Source organism: Coptis chinensis, chromosome 8, assembly GCF_015680905.1.
Source record: "Coptis chinensis isolate HL-2020 chromosome 8, ASM1568090v1, whole genome shotgun sequence".
Lineage (NCBI taxonomy): Eukaryota > Viridiplantae > Streptophyta > Magnoliopsida > Ranunculales > Ranunculaceae > Coptis > Coptis chinensis.
In genome coordinates this window covers 24038895-24058417 of record NC_141463.1, presented here as the reverse complement: position 1 = coordinate 24058417, position 19523 = coordinate 24038895, and the positions used below count along the sequence as shown (strand labels likewise).

The following is a 19523-nucleotide window of genomic DNA, read 5'->3' as shown; positions in this document are numbered from 1 at the left end:
TGATAAATGCTAAGAACAAATGACACTTGAGATGAGAAAATAGTCAATTACAACGAAAAACTAGTAGTTAGAGATGAATGGAAAAGTACTACATCATTCCAAAAACTTTCGGCCAAAGGATATATGTAACTAGGTACTGACAACACGACAAACACTAAGTATTATCCATGTTTTCTGGCTGTGCGAGGGCATCGTTGGTACCTGAATTCACTTGTTTTTTTGCTCTTTTGTTGACTGAATTTTTCTCCAGTGCATCCTTTATCCTTTTTCTCGGTTCACCTTTTTTTCTTTTTGTCGGTGGATCTCTTATAGTAATATGATCATCAACACGAGAACTTTCGTCTCTTCCGTTTGATGTTCTTCAGTAGGAATGGTAGTCGTACTTGCCTTTTTTTTTATATGCATCCAACTCTTTTAAACAATCACCTAAATGGCGTTTAACTATTTCTTCGGAACCTTCATCTGTGGCCCCCTTAACTGCAGCAGTGAGGGCTATGTGGGCCAAATTGATGTACCTCAAACCTGTATAATTTGGAGACACGACATTTTCACCCACTACAACACCCACCTTCGCATCTTTTGTCCATCTCCTCAAAATATATTGTGACGGAATTTGAAAAACTCGTCTAGATAGTAATACTTTCAGTGCATGCACACATAAGATTCCTGTAAATTCAAAACTTTTGCAACTACACTCCACTGTGTCTTCCTTAGAATCAAAAGTCACATATTGATCTCTATCACGCCATATCTTATCCACCAATTCAACCCTGTGAATATAAGTTGTTCCACTTTCGCGTTCAACATGATCAAGATAACAAGCAAAGTTTTTAAATCCATCTTGAAATATATTAAACACATGTCTTGTATATACTTTTGATGCTTGTCTTTCGAAAGATGACATGGACGTTAAGACTGGGTTGGTTTGCTTACACTGGAAATCTTCCTCAGCCTCTTTCTCACACCTATTTGACACTGCTTTATCATATTGTATGATAAATTCTGAAATGCAATTGTGCCCTTCACAAAACCCTTAAAAAAACTATTTACGCTTTCACTTCGTTGCGTAGTGGTCATCCATGCACAAAAATGTTCTCGACCATAAGCAGCAGCCCACTTGTGTTGCAGCCCATACAGAGTTCCCAACCATTCATTCTTAGTCAAATTAAATCGTTCAAGCATAGTTGCCTATTTCGATTGAAATTCTTCTTTAGTCTCAGTATCATAAATGCAGCTTTGAAATTCTATCTTGAATTCCTTATCACATTCATAAACATGGGAAAGGTGTTTGGCAGCATTTTTAAAAATATGCCACAAGCAAAGGCGATGATGAGTTTCTGGTTCTGGCATAACATTTTCTATAGCTTTTGCAATTGCTGGGGCTTGATCAGTGAGAATTGTCTTGGGTTTTTTTTCCTGACATTGCATTCAAAAATGATTCAAATGCCCATTCGAAAGATTTAGCCGATTCATCCAAGAGTAATACACACCCAAAGATAACAGTCATCCCATGGTGGTTCACCCCAACAAACGGTGCACAAGGCATGTTATATTTGTTCGTTCGAAATGTCGTATCGAAGCAAACTACATCACCAAAGAAGTCATAGTCAATCTTCGACTTGGCATCTGCCCAAAACAAGTTGCATAGTTGGCTTTCACGATCTAGTTGTATAATATAACAAAATGCTGGATTCTCTCTTTGCATATGCCTAAGATGATTCAGAGCCACTTGAGCGTCCCCATCTTTATATATATCTCTCCGCCTTCTTTGATAGTAGTTATAGGAATCTTTTAGTGTGAAATTTACATTTTGGGGACCTCCATGTTCAGAACTCATGACTAAATAAGCTTGAGTTGGGCCACACCCTGCTGAATACAAGGAATCCATATAAGTGCCTTGCACGTCATCAATTTTCCGTTGTGATCTCAAGAGGTGTGCTTCTTCACTACTTGCCAGAAGATGATTATGCTCTTCTACAAACTTGATCACAATCCAATTTCCATTTTCTTGCACTTTGAACAATATTCTGGCCATGCAACCAGTTCGTGTATTTGCTCTTGGATGTTTTGCGGGACCTCTAGGATGGTTTGCTCGAACACCTTCTTTTGAACAAACATATTGGCGTCTTCGAATATGCCCATTTTTTATCTTCTTTTGATGAGATCTTCTAACACTAAACCCTGCAATCCTAGCGTATTGATTATAAGAGCTATAAGCTTCACTTTCACTGTTGAAAATCATACCAATTTTAGGAATGGAGTCCTGACAGTCAATTGAATTTTTGACATTTTCTTCCTCGTCTATACCAATAGCTTCTTCATTTTCAGTTGCGCCTTGACAATCGTTCTGATAATTTGTACCTTCTTCCTCGTCGATATCAATCGTTTCTTGAGTTTCAACTACGTCTAAGTTAAGATCCCACAAATGCTTTTCAAATGAGTATAAATTGTCAAAATTTTCCATTGAAATGTTAATCTTATAATAAAAGTGAGAAAAATTCAAATGATGAAAGCAGTGAAGAAAATTGGATAACTTAAGACTCATATTGTAAGAAATAAGCTTAAGTGGAAACGTGCTTTGGGGGGAAGGAACTGAAAGGTCGTGCATTTTGGAGGGAAAAGTGAATTGATTTGTTATTGGAAAAAAAAAACAACTTATTAAATACTTGTCACGCGCTAGTTACTTGGAAGCATTTCCCAAAAGGCATAAAGGTAACTCGTTCTCACTAATAATTAAGTTGGAAACGTGTTTTGAATATGAAGGGGTTCTATCAATAGTTGAAGCGGGTAGGCTCCTTCAAAGTAAAGGTAACTCTCTCTCTCTCTCTTTTTCAGTCCAACTGATATACACCACTAAATGGGTCTCAACTCTCAAGTCTCAACATATCATTCAAGTAATCAAGGACAGATCTAATCTAGGATTTGTAGACATCCCTACAAAAATTGCACCCCGAACTCACCAGATGTAGTTATAGGATGTATGCAAGAAAGTAAAAGCTATAAAAAATTTCATGGGTCCCAGTGTATTGATGACAAATTTATTCCAAAACGCACTTGGCCACTTAGTACAAGGTACCTTGCCATGCATGTGTGACAATCATGATAGTTGTTCATCTTCTCTCATGTATTCTGTCAAGTAACATTAACACTGCTTTGCAACTGTTCAACACTGAACCACAACAAAATACCTCGAATGAAGAATAAGTTTCTCCCACATCTATAGGCTAAGGAAATGGTAATACAATTCCTTCTCTTTAAAGATGTACTAGCAGCATGAGGTTGCTTCATGTAGATCATCTCCTAGTCCCTTTTAATTCTATACTTGTTGTCCCAAAATCTAAAGGTAACACCAAATAATCTGTGGCTTTTACCGCGGTAAATGAAGATCACAATCCCATGAAGCTAATATTCTTTAATGTCAAGAGCAGCAAGTAGAGGAGGTTTAAAGCTCACTAAGCGGCTAAGAGCATAGAATACGGAAGGTTTACAACGCCAATTAAGTAAACAATAATCAAATCAAACTTATTACTTTACCTTTTGGTTTCGTCCTCGTCTCACTTGCTTCAGATTCATTTGCCTCAAATCCATTTCAGATGCTTTTGACATGACTTCTCTTTACCTAAATAGAGAGTTCAACAAAATGGTTAAAGAAAACTCTGTATTGCACCACTCAAAAAAAAAAAAAAAACTCTGTAACTCACCTATACGATGTTGAGAATTTGAAAATATGAAGAGAAACAAAAGATACCTAATTCAAAAAAGAGATTATTCCTTGATCCTAAACAGACCCCTTGTCTAGCATTTAAAGAAGATAAAAAAAAAGTTGAAAAATGACCAAGTCAATAATACATTGATAAGTTTCCTAACACAGAGGATTACACTTTTAACTTGATGTTTTAAGATTAAAATTAGTCTTTGGCAACTTCTAGAACGTCCTCAAGTAAAGTTGTTGACGAAGAATCATTAGCTCTTGTTCTAGCCTCAAAGACCAGTGGGTCTCCGTAAGCATCTATCTCTTGACTTAACCTCTTTGGAGCATCCAAGACAACATACCAATTATCTCTACTTAAATCCCTGCAATAAAAGACTTGTTTAGCTTCAGAAGCAAGAATGAAGGGCTCGTCAACTTCACTTGTATTCCTCATGAACCTCCCAAGATTTACGAATACCAAGTTTGTATCTAGATCAACTATGCAACCATTTGTTTTATCCTCAATTCACACCCAATCACACTAGAACACAATTTGTTTGAATTCTACATTATCAAGTTCAAGAATTCTTTTGACAACTCCATAGTAAGTGACTTCATCATCAACAAGATTCCTATCCTTGCCACTTTCCCTAAAACTAGTCACAGCCCTCATTGAGACCCCACTATTCTGTGTTGTTGTCATTGATTCAAAATCTGATGTATAAAAAGCATACCCGTTCCCTGTGTATCTATTATATGACATCGCTGTAAAAGATGGACCATCAACAATCCTCTTGAAAACAGATACTTCTTGGTTTTGTAGTTGTAGTCTTAACCAAGGAATATAATCCAACTCTTTTGCTTGACTGCCCCTACAATTTTTACCCCTTGATTTATGACTTTGGAGGTATACTTAGTACCTCCTATGAAAATAATAAAAATTTAAGACAATTAACATGTAGAACTCAAGTATTGACTACCAAAACAATGGTAAATGCATGACTTACTCTTCCCACTCAACATTTTTTGGAGAATGCATCAAAACCCACTTGCGAACTTGTTGATACTCTACATTTGGAAGAACGTATTGCTTTCCCTTTTCATCCATAGGGTGTGCACTTTCGATGTTCTCATTCATGATCACCCTTCTCCCAGTCTTATGGTTTCCCAAGTTGCCATCATGAATGTACTCCATGCAGTACATCATCGCCTCTTCCATGAGGTATTGCTCTTGAATGCAACCCTCTACAAAAGTCTGATTGGTCACATACCTTTTATAAGTCTTCATCATCCTGTGCATGTGTTATTAATTAATACAAAATGACATACTAATCACAAGAAAAGAATATTGTGTCTATATATATATAAAGAACTTTACTCGCCTCTCAAACGGATACATCCACCTATATCTAACAGGTCCGCAAATTTGTGCCTCTTCCGCTAAGTGCACAACAAGGTGTATCATTGAAACAAAAAATGAAGGCGGGAAGTATTTTTCAAAGACACAAAGTTTCCACGATGCATATTCTCATGGTTGAAAGCTTTGCACGACAAATAACTTTGGAGCATAGGACGTTAAAGAATAAAGACAATTGGTGAATAGCTTCACGCAATGGCTTGTGTTTTTTGAATAGATGCATCAATAACACAGGCAATAAATGTTGTGAAAGGATGTGATAGTCATGCGATTTTAGGTTCTTGAGTTGAAAATCCTCCAAGTCCACATTATGTTTCCAGTTTCCACTATATCCAATAGGAACCTTCAATTGGTGCAAAGTTCTACAAATCAAAACTTTCTCTGCACAAGAAAGAGAAAAAGCACCTATTGGTTAAGACCACTTGTCATTCTTCATTGCCGACCACAAGTGTTTCTTTATCTTCCTAGCCTTAAGGTCCAAACGGGCTTCGAGTCCATCCTTACTCTTACCTGTACCCATGTGATGTGAGGACATGATGATTAGTATGTGCCACGCACATGCTTACATATTTCTATTATTTAGACTAGTTGTTTCTTTAGTGGAAAGTATATTTCTGTAAAAAGGAGTTCCTTATAGGTATTAAGGTAGCGAGGAGCTTCATGGTCAGACTTGATGATAAACTCACGATGAATAAGATAATGATGCCAATGTCGTACTGCTTGTACAACTGCATAATATTCCAAGTCATATGTAGAATAATTCAGTTTAGCACCAGTAAGTTTCTCACTGTAGAAAGCAACTGGTTTGCCATTTTGGCTTAAAACAGCACCAATGTCATGCTTACAAGCATCACATGTCACCTCAAAGAGTTGGGTGAAATCTGGCTGATCTCACTCCTTTTCTTGGCGATAGTGTTCCACCTATTCCCTTGCCTGTTGATAATACTGTGGTTCCTGGTGCTGCTATAGATAGAATTGAAACTATTTTTGAGGTCTCTTTTACTACGACAGTAACCGTCCATCTTTAGAAAATGCATGGATTTCTGATGCTGCATTTCAAGATATGGATCCTACTTTCTACCTTAAGTACAAAGACTTAATCTTGAGGACGAGCTCTTCCCAAGCTGGGGACTGATGTGAGGACACATAATGATTAGCATGTGCCACGCACATGCTTACATATTTCTATTATTTAGACTAGTTGTTCCTTTTTAGGAATAGAGTTTGGTTTCCTAATTCAATTAGGAATAAGAATAAAATGGTTTCCTATTTGGTTTCCAATTATGTTTAGTAGTTGTTTTCTTATGTAAAGGCATCTAGGCTTTCATTGTTAGGAGGTTATTATTAATAATTAATTCTTTGTGAATTGTTCTTCATGTTTAAAGGTTTAAACCCTAGATTTAAGTGTTTGTTTTATTAAATCTTATTGATGTTCATCCATTATTGAAGCTTCCGCCAACAAGATACATCACCATGATTGTTGCAAACAGATTCTCCGCAACATTTTTTTCCACGTGCATCACATCTAGATTGTGGCAAATAAGTAGATGCTGTAGGAATTAAATATATAAGTGAATATATGGATATGTATACATAAAGTTACATGATATACTACTACACAAATATTAAAAATACCTCACAATAAGGCAATGTAAAGAAGATAGAATCCTTTGAAAATGCTGAATTTTCTAACTCCTTAGTCTTTTTTCTCTTCTTCTTCCTTCCGATGTATCCGGCACCTTACCAAACTTGTTTTGAATTTGACTCATTTTAATTTTTATTTGAGAACCCTTTAAACGAATAGGGCGCTTACCATGTTCTACTTTGCCATTAAATTGTGCCTTCTGGACTCTAAAGCGATGATTCGGATCTGCTAGAAACTTTCGATGACCCATATAAGCAAACTTTTTTCCATGCTTCAGCCAAGTAGAATCTGTATCTTCACTACAAATAGGACATGCATACCTTCCCACCGTTTTACGTCGAGAAACACGGTGAAACGCAGGAAAATCGTGTATCGCCCACAAGCAAATTGCCTTCATAGTAAATGTCTCTTTAGCATGGGAGTTATATGATTCAACTCCAACACCCCATAACTGTTTTAGCTCTTCGATTAAAGCCTGCAAGAAGACATCGATGTTATCCCCTAGGCTATTTGGACCAGGAATTAGAAATGTCAACATAGTAAACTCTTTCCGCATGCACAATGATGGAGGCAGATTGTATGGAGTAATCATAACAGGCCAACAACTATAAGTGTTGCTTTTGTTCCCAAATGGATTAAATCCATCCCTAATCTAACATTACGTGGCTCTGCAACAAACTCAGGCCATTTAAGATTAATTGAGTTCCACATGGAAGAATCAACAGGTTGACGCATATTGCGTTAGTCAGAAACTGCATTTGCATGCCATTTCATATTCTCTGCAATCCATGGTATGATGTACATCTTTTGCAATCTCTCGGCCAAAGGAAAATACCTTATCTTCTTCCATGGTTTAATCTTAGCCTTCGGTTTTAACAGGTTCACTGGTTGCCATTTGTTTTTACCACAAGTGGAACAACTAATCAAATCTTTATATTTGTCACCCCAATATATAATACAGTCATTTGGGCATGCATCAATAATTTCGCACTTCATGCAAGAGGTTTGATCAAGTTCTTAGTAGCATAGGTCTTCTTAGGTAGTGTATTCTCTTCTGGTAAAGTCTTTTTAAAGAATTGCAGCAACTCTGTAAAGCTACTATTAGACCACTTGTGTCTAGCCTTCATGCTCAACAACTCAATCGTCGTTGATAATTTTGAATCTTCACCCCAACATGATGGATATATTGGTTTTAAAGCATCCTCCATCAACTTATCGTATTGAACATCCTGCGGTATGGCGTTGGGTGAATCTTCATCATCAACTTCATTAAGACATGCATCTAAGTCAACAGGATGACTTCGTTCAAATGTGTCATTGACCATCTCTTCCATCCTTGGCAACATATTTGCAGGGCCCCTAGTAGAAGAAGTAGTGGGAGCTTCAACATAGTTACTACTTCTGGAAGATGGCTCTCCATTATGTATATGTCTCATCTATACCATCACAGATAAGATGCTCAGCAATATCTTTTGTTGTTGACTTCCCCCCTAAATTACGACAATTAGCACAAAGACAACAATACCAGTCAAGTTCCTTTCCTAATTTCTCTTGTGTGAACTGGATGAATGATTTAACACCTCGAAGGTATTCAGTAGACGAAGTCGGTGCTTTCATCCAGTTCTTGCTTGGATCCATTGAAGACATTTTCTAGATAAATACATCAACATATATAATATTAGTACGATTTCAAAAAGAGTATTCAACTTGAAACCTAGGAAATGTATATATCATAGAAAGTGGTACTCAAATTCCTTTCTGCCTCCTAACACACTTAGCACCCCCAACAACCCACCTACCAAGTCTAAATGGTTTGCTCAAGATTGGAACAATTACAAGAATAATGCAAAAATATATATATAAATATATATATATATATATATATATATATATATATATATATATATATATATATATATATAGGACACTTGGTGATTTCATGTTAATAGCAACTTCCTTATTCTCTATGGCCAAGACCAATTAATGTCAAAGAAGTCATCATTTACAAACAAGAAACCAGGTTACTTGAAAATATAAAGTTTGAAATAAACTAATCTAACTCAAACTGAAATCTGTAGATATATATTCTAAATCAGTAGAGGCTGAATATCCAAACAATGAAAAATAACTAACTCAATCGACCATGCACCTGATGTTCTTAAAGATAGACAAAAAAAATATGGTATAAAAAAAAAAGTACAACTCATAACTAAATAGCAAATAGCAAAAAAAAAGATACAGATAGCATAAACATAAACATAGAACAAAAGCAGGTTTACAACTTCACATGGATTCTAGGGTGGACAGAGGCCTCCCTCAATCAAATAGCAGCATATTTAGAATAATCAAGGCGTATGTTAGTACCCAAAGTCCAAGATTTACTTGTGGGTATACTTCAATATTAATTTTCTATGTTTGCAAGGAATGCCAAGCTTCTTTAGCCCAAGTGTACGAGTAACAATCAGTTTTTGAAAGTCCTCAATCTTAATTTCTAGTTTCTTAACATGGGTTTCAACTCCTTTCCCTATTACACTTAAAATTCTGGTATGCCCATCTTCACAACGTATGGGGAAGAGGTAGAGAACAATTATTTGTTTCAAGACCATCGCCATTTTCAACACGTTCAACACTTCCTAGTTTTAAAGTTAAATCTTAGAAACAAAGAATAAATAAAGTTAAACCATTTTATACCTTGCCTTGAATAAGCAGTGAGAAAGATTCAGCCTTTACTTGAAGAAAAATTCCAACGGGAGAAGAACATATTAAATCAAAACATCACAAACTTGTTAGTGAAGAACAAGCAAAAAGTGAATAACAAGCAAACCCCATCGAGAGTGTAGCTTAATTTCGTGAATGTTGTGATGTTGAATTTGGGGATTTAAGTGCAAAACTAATTTTAGTGAAAAAAAAAAGGAAAGAAAGAAGTGGGTACCTTCTTTTCGCAGAAACAAAGCAGTGAGAGAAAGAGGGAGTGAGAGATTGGTATTTGGGGAACCTGAAAATTTAAAGGGGAAAACAAATTGGGTCAATTTTTTTGGGGGAAATGGTTTCTAGGCGCTCAAAGGAGAGGGGAGTAGCTCGACAACATGCTGAAGATGGAAGTAGATAGCGGGAGACCGACGAATATGCATATGACTGATATAAACCGTCTAATACCAGGAATTAACCGTGGTTTAGTTTTAGACAGTTAGAAGTTGTCCTATCTGGGGTGTCATGCGTGTCCTAAATCCTCCATTTTGACGTAGTGTCTTACCATTTTGAGCTTATGGATCCATTTTATCACAAACCAACATTGACTAGCTACTATCACAAACCAACATTGACTAGCTACTAGAAAACTCAAGAATAGCCTAAGAAACTATATACAAATAAGCAGAACATGTTTTTTTTGCAACTTAAAAATTCTAAGTTACTAACTACAAAAGTACCAACCACGCTATTGAACCATATAATCATGACAATGTTTAACTACTAACCCCAATCACTTTCAAACAAGTTGAGGTCAACAAGATATAAAAACTGTGTATGCCTGAGTCCTTGTGGATCATCAATGCCAAATTTTGTAGAGACATCAACCACTTAAGCTTATCCTTTCTCAGAAATCATCTCCACAAATTCCGCAAAATCTCATACTAAAACCGATAACTAACAATATATTTCTCCCTGAAATAAGACATGCACAAGTCTAGATATGATATTGTTTACTCAAAAAAAGTCGATTATGGTTAAAATTGCTAGCAGTAAAGTTTTAAGAGAAAGAAATGTTGTACGAGGAGACCCCTAAAAAATGGACCAGTTGCTATCTTCTCATCTGGGCTTGTTCATCATACTAATGTAACTAATCTTACACGTGCAAAGGCATGAATGTCAAATTGGGATGTCCATGAGAGCCTTTGGATTTCATGGCCATTCATTTCCCATCACCTACAACTGCAATCAGATTGATAATTGGCATGAGCAGGAAGCTAATAGCAAGTTAACCTACTGTTATATCGCATATTATGAAGGACGAAAAAGCATACATAAATTCACAAGCCAGTTCATTATGAGACAAAAGGATAACGAGACAAAAGGATAACGTGAGAACTAAAACTTAATTTATCAACACCCTTCATTCCATCATCCTAATGCATGCTGGAATACCTCCAACTACTTACGACGCTTACAATCGAATTACTACTCTAGTAATAGCTATTGGTTAGCTAGGCCAGCCAGTTCGGCAGAAATATATATTGATAAAGAAAATCACAAGGTATTATAAACAAAAAATAAGTAAAAGGACCTCGCTCGGCAATATAAACTTGATAGGTATACATAAGAGCAAGATAGTTAATTGTCTACATACAAGTTATTCTTAACATATTTATCCTACTGCAATATTTGATTAACACTAAGAGCAGACATGGTCATGGACAATATGACATTTCTTTCTAGGAAATATTCAAACTACATATCCTAGTATCCTACTAGTGCGGTCAATGTTTCCAAGTGCACCACATTACAAGGGCCTTTAACATAACAAGATATTTGACCATATATATATACACATTTTAGTTATCTCAGTCATAAGCATTCTAGTAATTAGAAATTTCAACAACTAAATTAAGCCGAAAAAATGACAAGTGACAGTCACAGCAATTGGACATATAATGGAGTAAGAGAGATAGAACAATGAACAAAATTAATAGTTATAAAATACAATGCAAGCACAAGATTCATACGAAAACTTAATGGAAAGAGGACTTGTATACACTACTTAAGTTAAACAAAATGATACATACACATTGATTATATATGTGCTGCTTCTCATGAGTTGTAGTGAAATATGACCCTGAATTTCACCAGTAGTTCATCATGGTAATGGGTTATGAACCTGTTTAGCGATAACCTTCTCACTTTATGCCACGTACGTAAGAACCACGTGTCATTAAAAACAAGTCAAACAAAGACTTCATATCCAAACGAAAAGCCATTTCCATACCCTTAGGGTACAAGTGAAGGCCAAGCTTTGTTCCCCATTTCTGCACGTTAAAATACAATTAAAAACGTTTATCCAACTTTGTTGCAAAGTCTTCCATGATAATGATTATTTTTTCAAATCACAGTTAGAGGTTGCACATGATTTTTGTTAATGCCTACTTATCCTTTTGGTACATACCCCCTGATTATTCTACATAGGAAGGAACTCAGGAATGTAAGCAAAGAAGCCACCACAAAGTACTGAACAAGATGAAAGAAAAATACCCAAATCACAAAACTATATCTATCATCTAATATCCCCTCGCTACCTTAAACACCTCCAAGAGCGACGAGGTACACCACTTTGTAATAACAATGCCATCAAATAAAGCAATATAGTTAGCCACATTATATTAGGAAACAACTTAAACATTCTCAAACAACAACCAAAATCCCCAGACTTTGAATCCATTATTAACAAAAGTAAAGTCTATTTCAACGCTCAACTTAATCCCAAACCCATGCAATTGCAAATTATGTTTAATAACCTCATAACCCAATAACACACTAGTAACACTAACAAAATTTGGTCTAAACCCACCCATAAAAACAATCTAAAACTCCATTAATGCTTTGCTAAAAATACCCACATTTTGAGATAAGCCCAAAATAGTTGGGTTAATTAAGATAATATAATACTTCTTTCAGGCATCTTATCAAGCATTTTATTCGCATCTTTTTGAAAATCACCATTCTTAAAAACAGATATGAAAGATTTTTCTTTTTAGCAAGGGGAATCAAATTCAACAAAGTATACATCAACTTGTTTTTATTTTTTTAGAAAACTTAAATACCCAATACCCAATTTGAAAAAACCTAAATTGTCGATAACTCAAACAACCAAACCAAATATTCATATTGCATTAGAAAGGTAGTCAATGAGAGAGATAAACCTGTTTTTGTTGTTCTAGACGTCTCCACCAAATTTCACCGGGAAAGAGAGTGGAGCAGGAGATCTCTTTAGAAACACACATTTCGCCTTTGAAATTAGCAGGTGGTTTAAATTTTTCGTTTTTCACAAGTTTATCAAAGCAAAGTTTTTGACTCTTTGTTTTCAACTAGTCCAGAAACTTTTATTTCTTACCTTCAACTAAAATACAGGAATAGAGATATGGAAATACCGAAACAAAGATATAAAGTGATTTGATATTTCCAGGTTTAACAACAGTTATAAAGTGATTTAAAATTTTTAATGTGACAGATAGAAATTTTTTTGGCAATTTCATTTCATTCGCCAAACACCGACCAAAATACTCATAAATTTAGCAGCCACTCGCACCGGACAATTTTACCTGTACAAATGTTGGACGGGTCAAGTTTTGCCGTCCATAATGTTTTAATTTTTTTTATTAAAAAATTTAAACGGCTTGATTTTGTACCGTTGGGCCTACGATGTTGGACGGTTCAAGTTTTGCCGTCCAGAACTTTTTCAAATTTTTTTAATAAAAAATTAAAATATAAAGGGGCTGGTCTCGCTCAGATTTGCCTTGACCAGAATGCGCCCCCCGTGCCCTTACCTAAAAAAAGAAGATTGTTTTTTTTTTCCTGCTTTTCATGAAACAAGTGTACCTAAAAATTTAAAATAACAAATTAAAGCGGCTAGATTTTTTTGGGCCCAACGGATATATATATATATATATTCATTGGTGCCTCACTCCATTTTCACCAATTCACTCATCTTTTTTCTTTCATTTTTCAACAAAATGTCTTTACAAAGGTCTAGAGGTAGAGGAAATAGGGGAGGTAGAAATAGCCAAGAAAATAGCAAACATACCCATGTTCAAGATCGTTCAAAAATTTTCATAGTCGTAGAAGATGAAAATTTATGTCATAGTTGGATTTTTATTTCCAAAGATGCAGTTGTTGGAACGGGGCAAAATAGATTTATTTTTTTTTTGAGAAAATTGCTCAAGAACTGAACAAGCATATGAGCCAGCTTGGTTATGTAGGCCAACCACGAACTGGTGGATCGGTTCAAACTCGTTTTCACCAAATCCAACATTCGGTAAGTTTATTTCAAGGTTATTATGATCAACAACCGAGAGTGAATGCTAGTGGTACTAATGTGGATAATACAATGTCATGAGCTCGTACTATTTATTTAACTGTTGTAAATTAACCATTTTAATTTGAGCATTGTTATTGGGTTTTAATTTTAAGTCCAAAATGGAATCACTACTATCAAGCTAGAAGTGATACTAGTTCAAAAAAACAGAAAACCACTTCTGGTAGTGATGTTAGTGGTGGCGTCAGTGGTGGATCAACCGCTAACAATATTGGAATAGTCAATATTTTGTTAGATGAAGAAAGTCAACCATCAAGTGAAAGTGAAGTACCCGCATCAGAAAAACACCCAAAGGGAAGAAAGTTTAAGAAAATAGATGCTGATGAAGTTGCGTACCAAATGGCACAAACTATAGAGGAAGTCAGAGACAATCAACTTACAACTGCAAAATATCTGCAAGAACAAACAGACCTAAAACGACAAATGTTCCTCTCAATGAAAAAGGATAAAGAAGATGAAAGATTGAGACTTGAAACTTGAAACACATAAAGAACAAGATATCATGATGCTTGATCTAAGCAAGTTTAGCGGTATTCAACTTACATTTTGGGAAGCTAAGCAACAATCTATCTATCATAAGTGGGTTGAACAAGAACAAGGTATTCATGCTGCTCCATCTATTCCTCATTATCTAAATTTTCCAACGTCTCCTAGTCCATACATTCTAACCCTGCCTAGTCCATACACTCCAACCCCTCCTATATACTACATACATTCCAACCCCTCCTAGTCCAATCCATACATTCCAACTCATATTTCTCAACAATTTGGGTCGTTTTCTTCTTCTTCTGGATCAACAAGTAATGTTAGTCAGTCTTGTGGTAGGCGAACACGCTCTCCTAATCCATTTATGAGGGATGAAAATGAAGAATATGAAGTTGATGGTTTTTAGTTGTAACGTTTTTAATTTGAAGTAAGTTGTAACATTTTTAATTTGAAGTTATAACGTTTTTAATTTGAAGTTGTATTGATTTTAATTTAATTTAATTTAAACAATGCGCAAATTTCTACCAAATTAACAACAATCGTATTCAACAAATCATAATCTTATTTAAACAAAACAAACTTGATAAAAATACACTTAACAGAAAATACAGTTAAGACAAATCAAACTTAAACAAACTTATTAGTTGTTCCTTTAGTTGCGGCGTGCACCATAACATGTCCAATGATGTTCAACCAGATCATTCTTCAATTATTCATTAGTAGCTCCACAACGAATACTTAATGTGCTGGCTACCATGTTTTGCACAAGCTCATGTTTATTACTCTGCATCTCAACTTCATGTCGCAATCGTTCATCTGAAGGTGGTTTCCACATTGAAAGTTGTTCATAACACTCATTCTCAACAATCATGTTGTGAAGTATAATACATGTCTTCATTATACGAGATAGAGCTCCTATATCCCACTGACGAGCAGGCCTACTAACAATTGCAAATCTAGCTTGTAAAACACTAAAACCACATACCACATCTTTACGAGCTGATACTTGCGCTTTTGCAAAGTTAATATCCATGGGACTAGCAGGAGATGAGATTGTTTGAATCAGTGTAGCCCATGGTCGATATATTCCATCGGCAAGGTAGTAGCCCATGTTGTAAGGATTAATGTTATTAACTTGATAAACACAAGTTGGAGTTGTTCCTCTGACGAAATTATCAAGTAAATGAGAATTATCTAACATATTAAGATCATTACATGATCCAGCCATTCCAAAGTATACGTGCCAAAACCATAGCTCCTGGTCTACAACTGCTTCCAAAATCACAATCGCTTTTCTAGCATGGCCCAAATGAGTTCCATGCCTACGCAGTTGGACAATTTTTCCATACCCAATGCATATAGTCTAAACTACCCAACATACCTGCCCAACCGCGTTCTTCACCTACTGCAAGCAAGCGTGTTACATCTTCTTCTGTTAGGCTTCTCAGGTACTGTTCTTCAAAACACTTGACAACTGCATTGCAGAAGTGATGAAATGATTTTTGAGCCATACTCTCAGCAAGTTTTATCCAATGATTCATTGAATCAGCTGGACAACCATAAGCAAGCATCTGTATTGCACCTGCCATCTTCACCAAACCCGAAACCCTAGGCAAACCAAGAGCATCACAAGAAGGCTTAATATGGATCAAAATTAGTTACAACTTCCAATATACGGTTAAAAAGTGGTCTTCTCATATGAAACCTACGACGAAACTTACCTAATTTATAATTTGGTCTAGCAGCAAAATAATCAGTCACCAACCGTTCATGCGCACCAACACGATCGCGGTTAGTGTATTCTCTACCATCAACAGATCCACCCCATTTTGGTACATATAAAGCGTTGAAATCTAGAGTCATTAATGTCACTACAACTGCATCACTTTGCATTTGTTGAACGATTGCGGTAGTTTCATCATCATCGTCGAAAATCAAGTCACTTACTCTTTTGCACCAATTTTGACTATTACTACTACTAGCAAGATGCACATGCTATGCACGCGATGTTAAACAAAACTTGCCGAAAAGTGTAAACATAATTTGGGTGAGCACACTTACAATTGACATTATGTCTGAACAGACACATTGGCGGCCGTTTAAATTTTGAATTGAATGGAACTCCATTCCTATTTGATTTCCAGACATACCTAAGCAATAAACTTTAAAGTATAGCTCCAAATAACATGTACTTTGAGCCTCTCATCCTAGCAAGTGCACGCTGCAAACGATAAAGATAAAAGATTAGTGCATCAAAAACATCTATGTAACGATATTCACTGAAATCAATATCCAACCCTTAGGTAAATTGAGCACGCTCGATGAGCCTGAACTGGAGAGGTAGTCTTGAGTAATTGCTTCTATTTAACCGAGGACATTGGCTCTGGTATTTCATAATGTCGGTTGGCATGATGACATGTGTTGTAAAACGTAGACAACGAAAATTTTGAATATTTAAACAAAAAAAATTATTTGTGTATCTCAAATACATGACAACAAATTAAAAAAAATGGTGATATACATGGTAAGAGAAAAAAGGGCTAAGCTATGATGTCAGAAGAGAAAGGATGAAGCCTTGTGAAATGCATACCGCTTCAAGCTGGCAAATGCTCCGACCAAGTAATATGGCACTTAGATGTTGGAATAATGTTCTGTAGTAGAAGCACAAACTTATATATCTGACCATCACAATCCAATATGTTCAATATTTTACTTGCCAAGCAACGACACCGATCCTAGTCGTGATTTAATTGCATTACAACCATTCGAAGTCAATATGCTAAAGTGCAATATATTCTATGTGTAGTGTTGTTGCATTTTAGGTACTTTAGTAATATATCAACTAATTTTGAGTATCCACATGAAATAATCTCCAAGTAACACACTAAAAAAAATAAGATACGCTTTGTACAATACTGACACATCTTAGAACCTATACTAATAGGATACTCGGTAATATAGAATTCTTGGCGCAGCGTACCGCATTTGTATTTTATATCAACATATTGTGATACTATGTTAGTATCCAGTGAGGTTAATCTCTACATATCTCATTGTGTGTGGACATCATATATGTTGTTTAACCTTTAAGAATTGGAAGGAAATTCGGACCAGATAAAAACATAATTGGCATTGCCCATAACTCTGGAATTAGTAAATTATATTCAATAAGTAAATTTGATTGATTGGGTAAAGTATTAAGCACAGTTGCAAAGGTGATTACAGTTCGGACTAACAAAATTAGATGATACAATTAACAACAGTACGCATGGTGATAACTCTATCGGAGTCAAGTCCTAAGTATTGATTAGACTCGTGGTAGACATTTAAATGAAATGATCCTGAAACTTTGGACACATTGGTCTGGTGTAAATGGTGTCTGGTTCCTTTTCAATATCAGTTGATAACTTCAGAAGGGGTAGTGCATGGTTGAACTCGGAGGCTGCGCTGCATCATGTGTCTGCTGCGCGTCTGTCAACTAAAGCCATTTAAGATTGCTTGAGAAACTCAGGTATAGACATTTTACGTCTCAAGTAACCATCAAATTAAGTATTTTAACGACACTTACTCTTGTATATCAATGCAGAACATGTATCATTAGTGTAAACTAAAGACCATCTCTCCCGCGTCTCATACAATCCTGTTAGCCAATTGTTACTACATAAGTAACATTTCCCAAGCATTGGCAACCCAATTACACTTAAATTCCTCCTGAGAGGACCTGCTAAACAAATGGCTGTTGAAGCCATCAGTGAAACTCTTATGTTCAGTTATCATTTGGTGTAAATACTATTTGGCACTTCGCATAATGTTCCACAAGTAGTAAGAAAATAATGGTCTTCTGAAAGACATAACATGAATTTGAAGTTTCAACATTATTTTCTAGCGAATCAGTGTTTTGATTTTTTTCTAATTTTTTTATGGGTCTAAAATAATTGTTCTAATACTACGTACCCGCTATTATCTTTATCAAAGTATTGGAATTGGAATATAGTATAGAGATGCTCTTGTCCATCCGTTATGTTCATATGCATTGCCACTGTGATGAACTCATCATAGTCTATGGTGCCATTGCCATCTGCGTCAACCTGTTTTGAAGATTGATTTTCTGATTAAAAATTATAGAGAAATGATAAAAGAATAATCTAAAAGTTTTCCTTCAAAATGCTCAACTGTCAATATTTCTCACTATGTTATTGGACTTACAGCTTCCATTAACTGTTTAACTTCATATTCGGAAAGCTTTGTTCCTTGCTTGGACAGTACCTGCTCTAGTTCTTAGAGCGTTATGGTCCCACTACTGTCAGAAGCCATGTTCCTTAACATTTCCTTGAGTCCCATGAGTTTTGCTTCTGATAGACAACCTGCAATCACCTAGTATCAATAAAAGAAAAAGGGAATTTTTCAGGTGCATGTAGACATACAACCTAAACTAAAAGGGATCCTATGCCAAGTCATTTGGAGTGTTAAATTACCCTTGCTACCAGTTGTTCTAAGGTCAATAATGAATAGTGTTACCCCTCAAATATATATAGAAATCAAATGAGATTAGGGGAGTATCATTACTAGGAGCTACTGATATTAGGGGAGTACCATTGCAATGGAGATACTCAGATATATTTTGCCTCATTACTGGGAGCTATCTTAGTCCAGGATCTTAGTCCTTTCTAGTGTTAATGATTGATGGTTGGAATAAATAAAACAATCATATATGGAGTGGTTATCTTGGTAGAGCAACCGGCTATAGATTGAGAACATGATTTTGAGGCGAAACTTCGTCAAACAATAGTTAGAAATATACCACTATAGTACTCCGAGACTCTATTTCACAACTTACTTTATCAAAAAAAAAAACTCTACTTCACAACTTACAATATTTTTGAATTTCATATCTAATATTCTCAAGCAAAAATCTTCATATACAGTGAGACGAAGACTTCTCCAAGCAACTAAGAACAACATTTATCTCTAAATTAACTACTGCAATTATAGCAGCTGTAGAACAGGAACTGATATCCATGTGCAACTATAATTATTTATAACAAGTACAAAATTACAAATTATGAGTTATGACTTGGCTATTCAAATGATATCTGTTAAGCCATTTTGCAAGCTATTCTTTACAAATATTAAACCAAACATCATGGTTAACAAACAAAACAAAGAGACCAACTCTCAAAGCCTCTATTCTACAGCTAAA

The 19523-nt window shown here is 35.5% G+C and overlaps 1 protein-coding gene, 1 long non-coding RNA gene and 1 pseudogene across 2 annotated transcripts; all 3 read right to left on the bottom strand.

Annotated features, from left to right (window-relative positions):
* Positions 1-361: 361 nt before the first annotated feature.
* On the bottom strand, positions 362-2464 carry LOC147480685 (protein FAR1-RELATED SEQUENCE 5-like; annotated as a pseudogene).
* Positions 2465-10341: 7877 nt separating this feature from the next.
* LOC147480684 (uncharacterized) lies at positions 10342-12904 on the bottom strand. The gene is made up of 3 exons (XR_015203509.1): positions 12666-12904; positions 11535-11774; positions 10342-10683 (listed from the first exon to the last, which is right to left on the bottom strand). It is a non-coding gene; the product is annotated as an uncharacterized LOC147480684 (long non-coding RNA).
* Positions 12905-15032: 2128 nt separating this feature from the next.
* Positions 15033-18538, bottom strand: LOC147480683 (uncharacterized). The gene is made up of 4 exons (XM_086578716.1): positions 18530-18538; positions 18278-18411; positions 15705-15931; positions 15033-15517 (listed from the first exon to the last, which is right to left on the bottom strand). Exons 1-4 carry the CDS (start codon positions 18536-18538, stop codon positions 15033-15035), a joined length of 855 nt encoding a protein of 284 aa, XP_086434842.1.
* Positions 18539-19523: the final 985 nt, after the last annotated feature.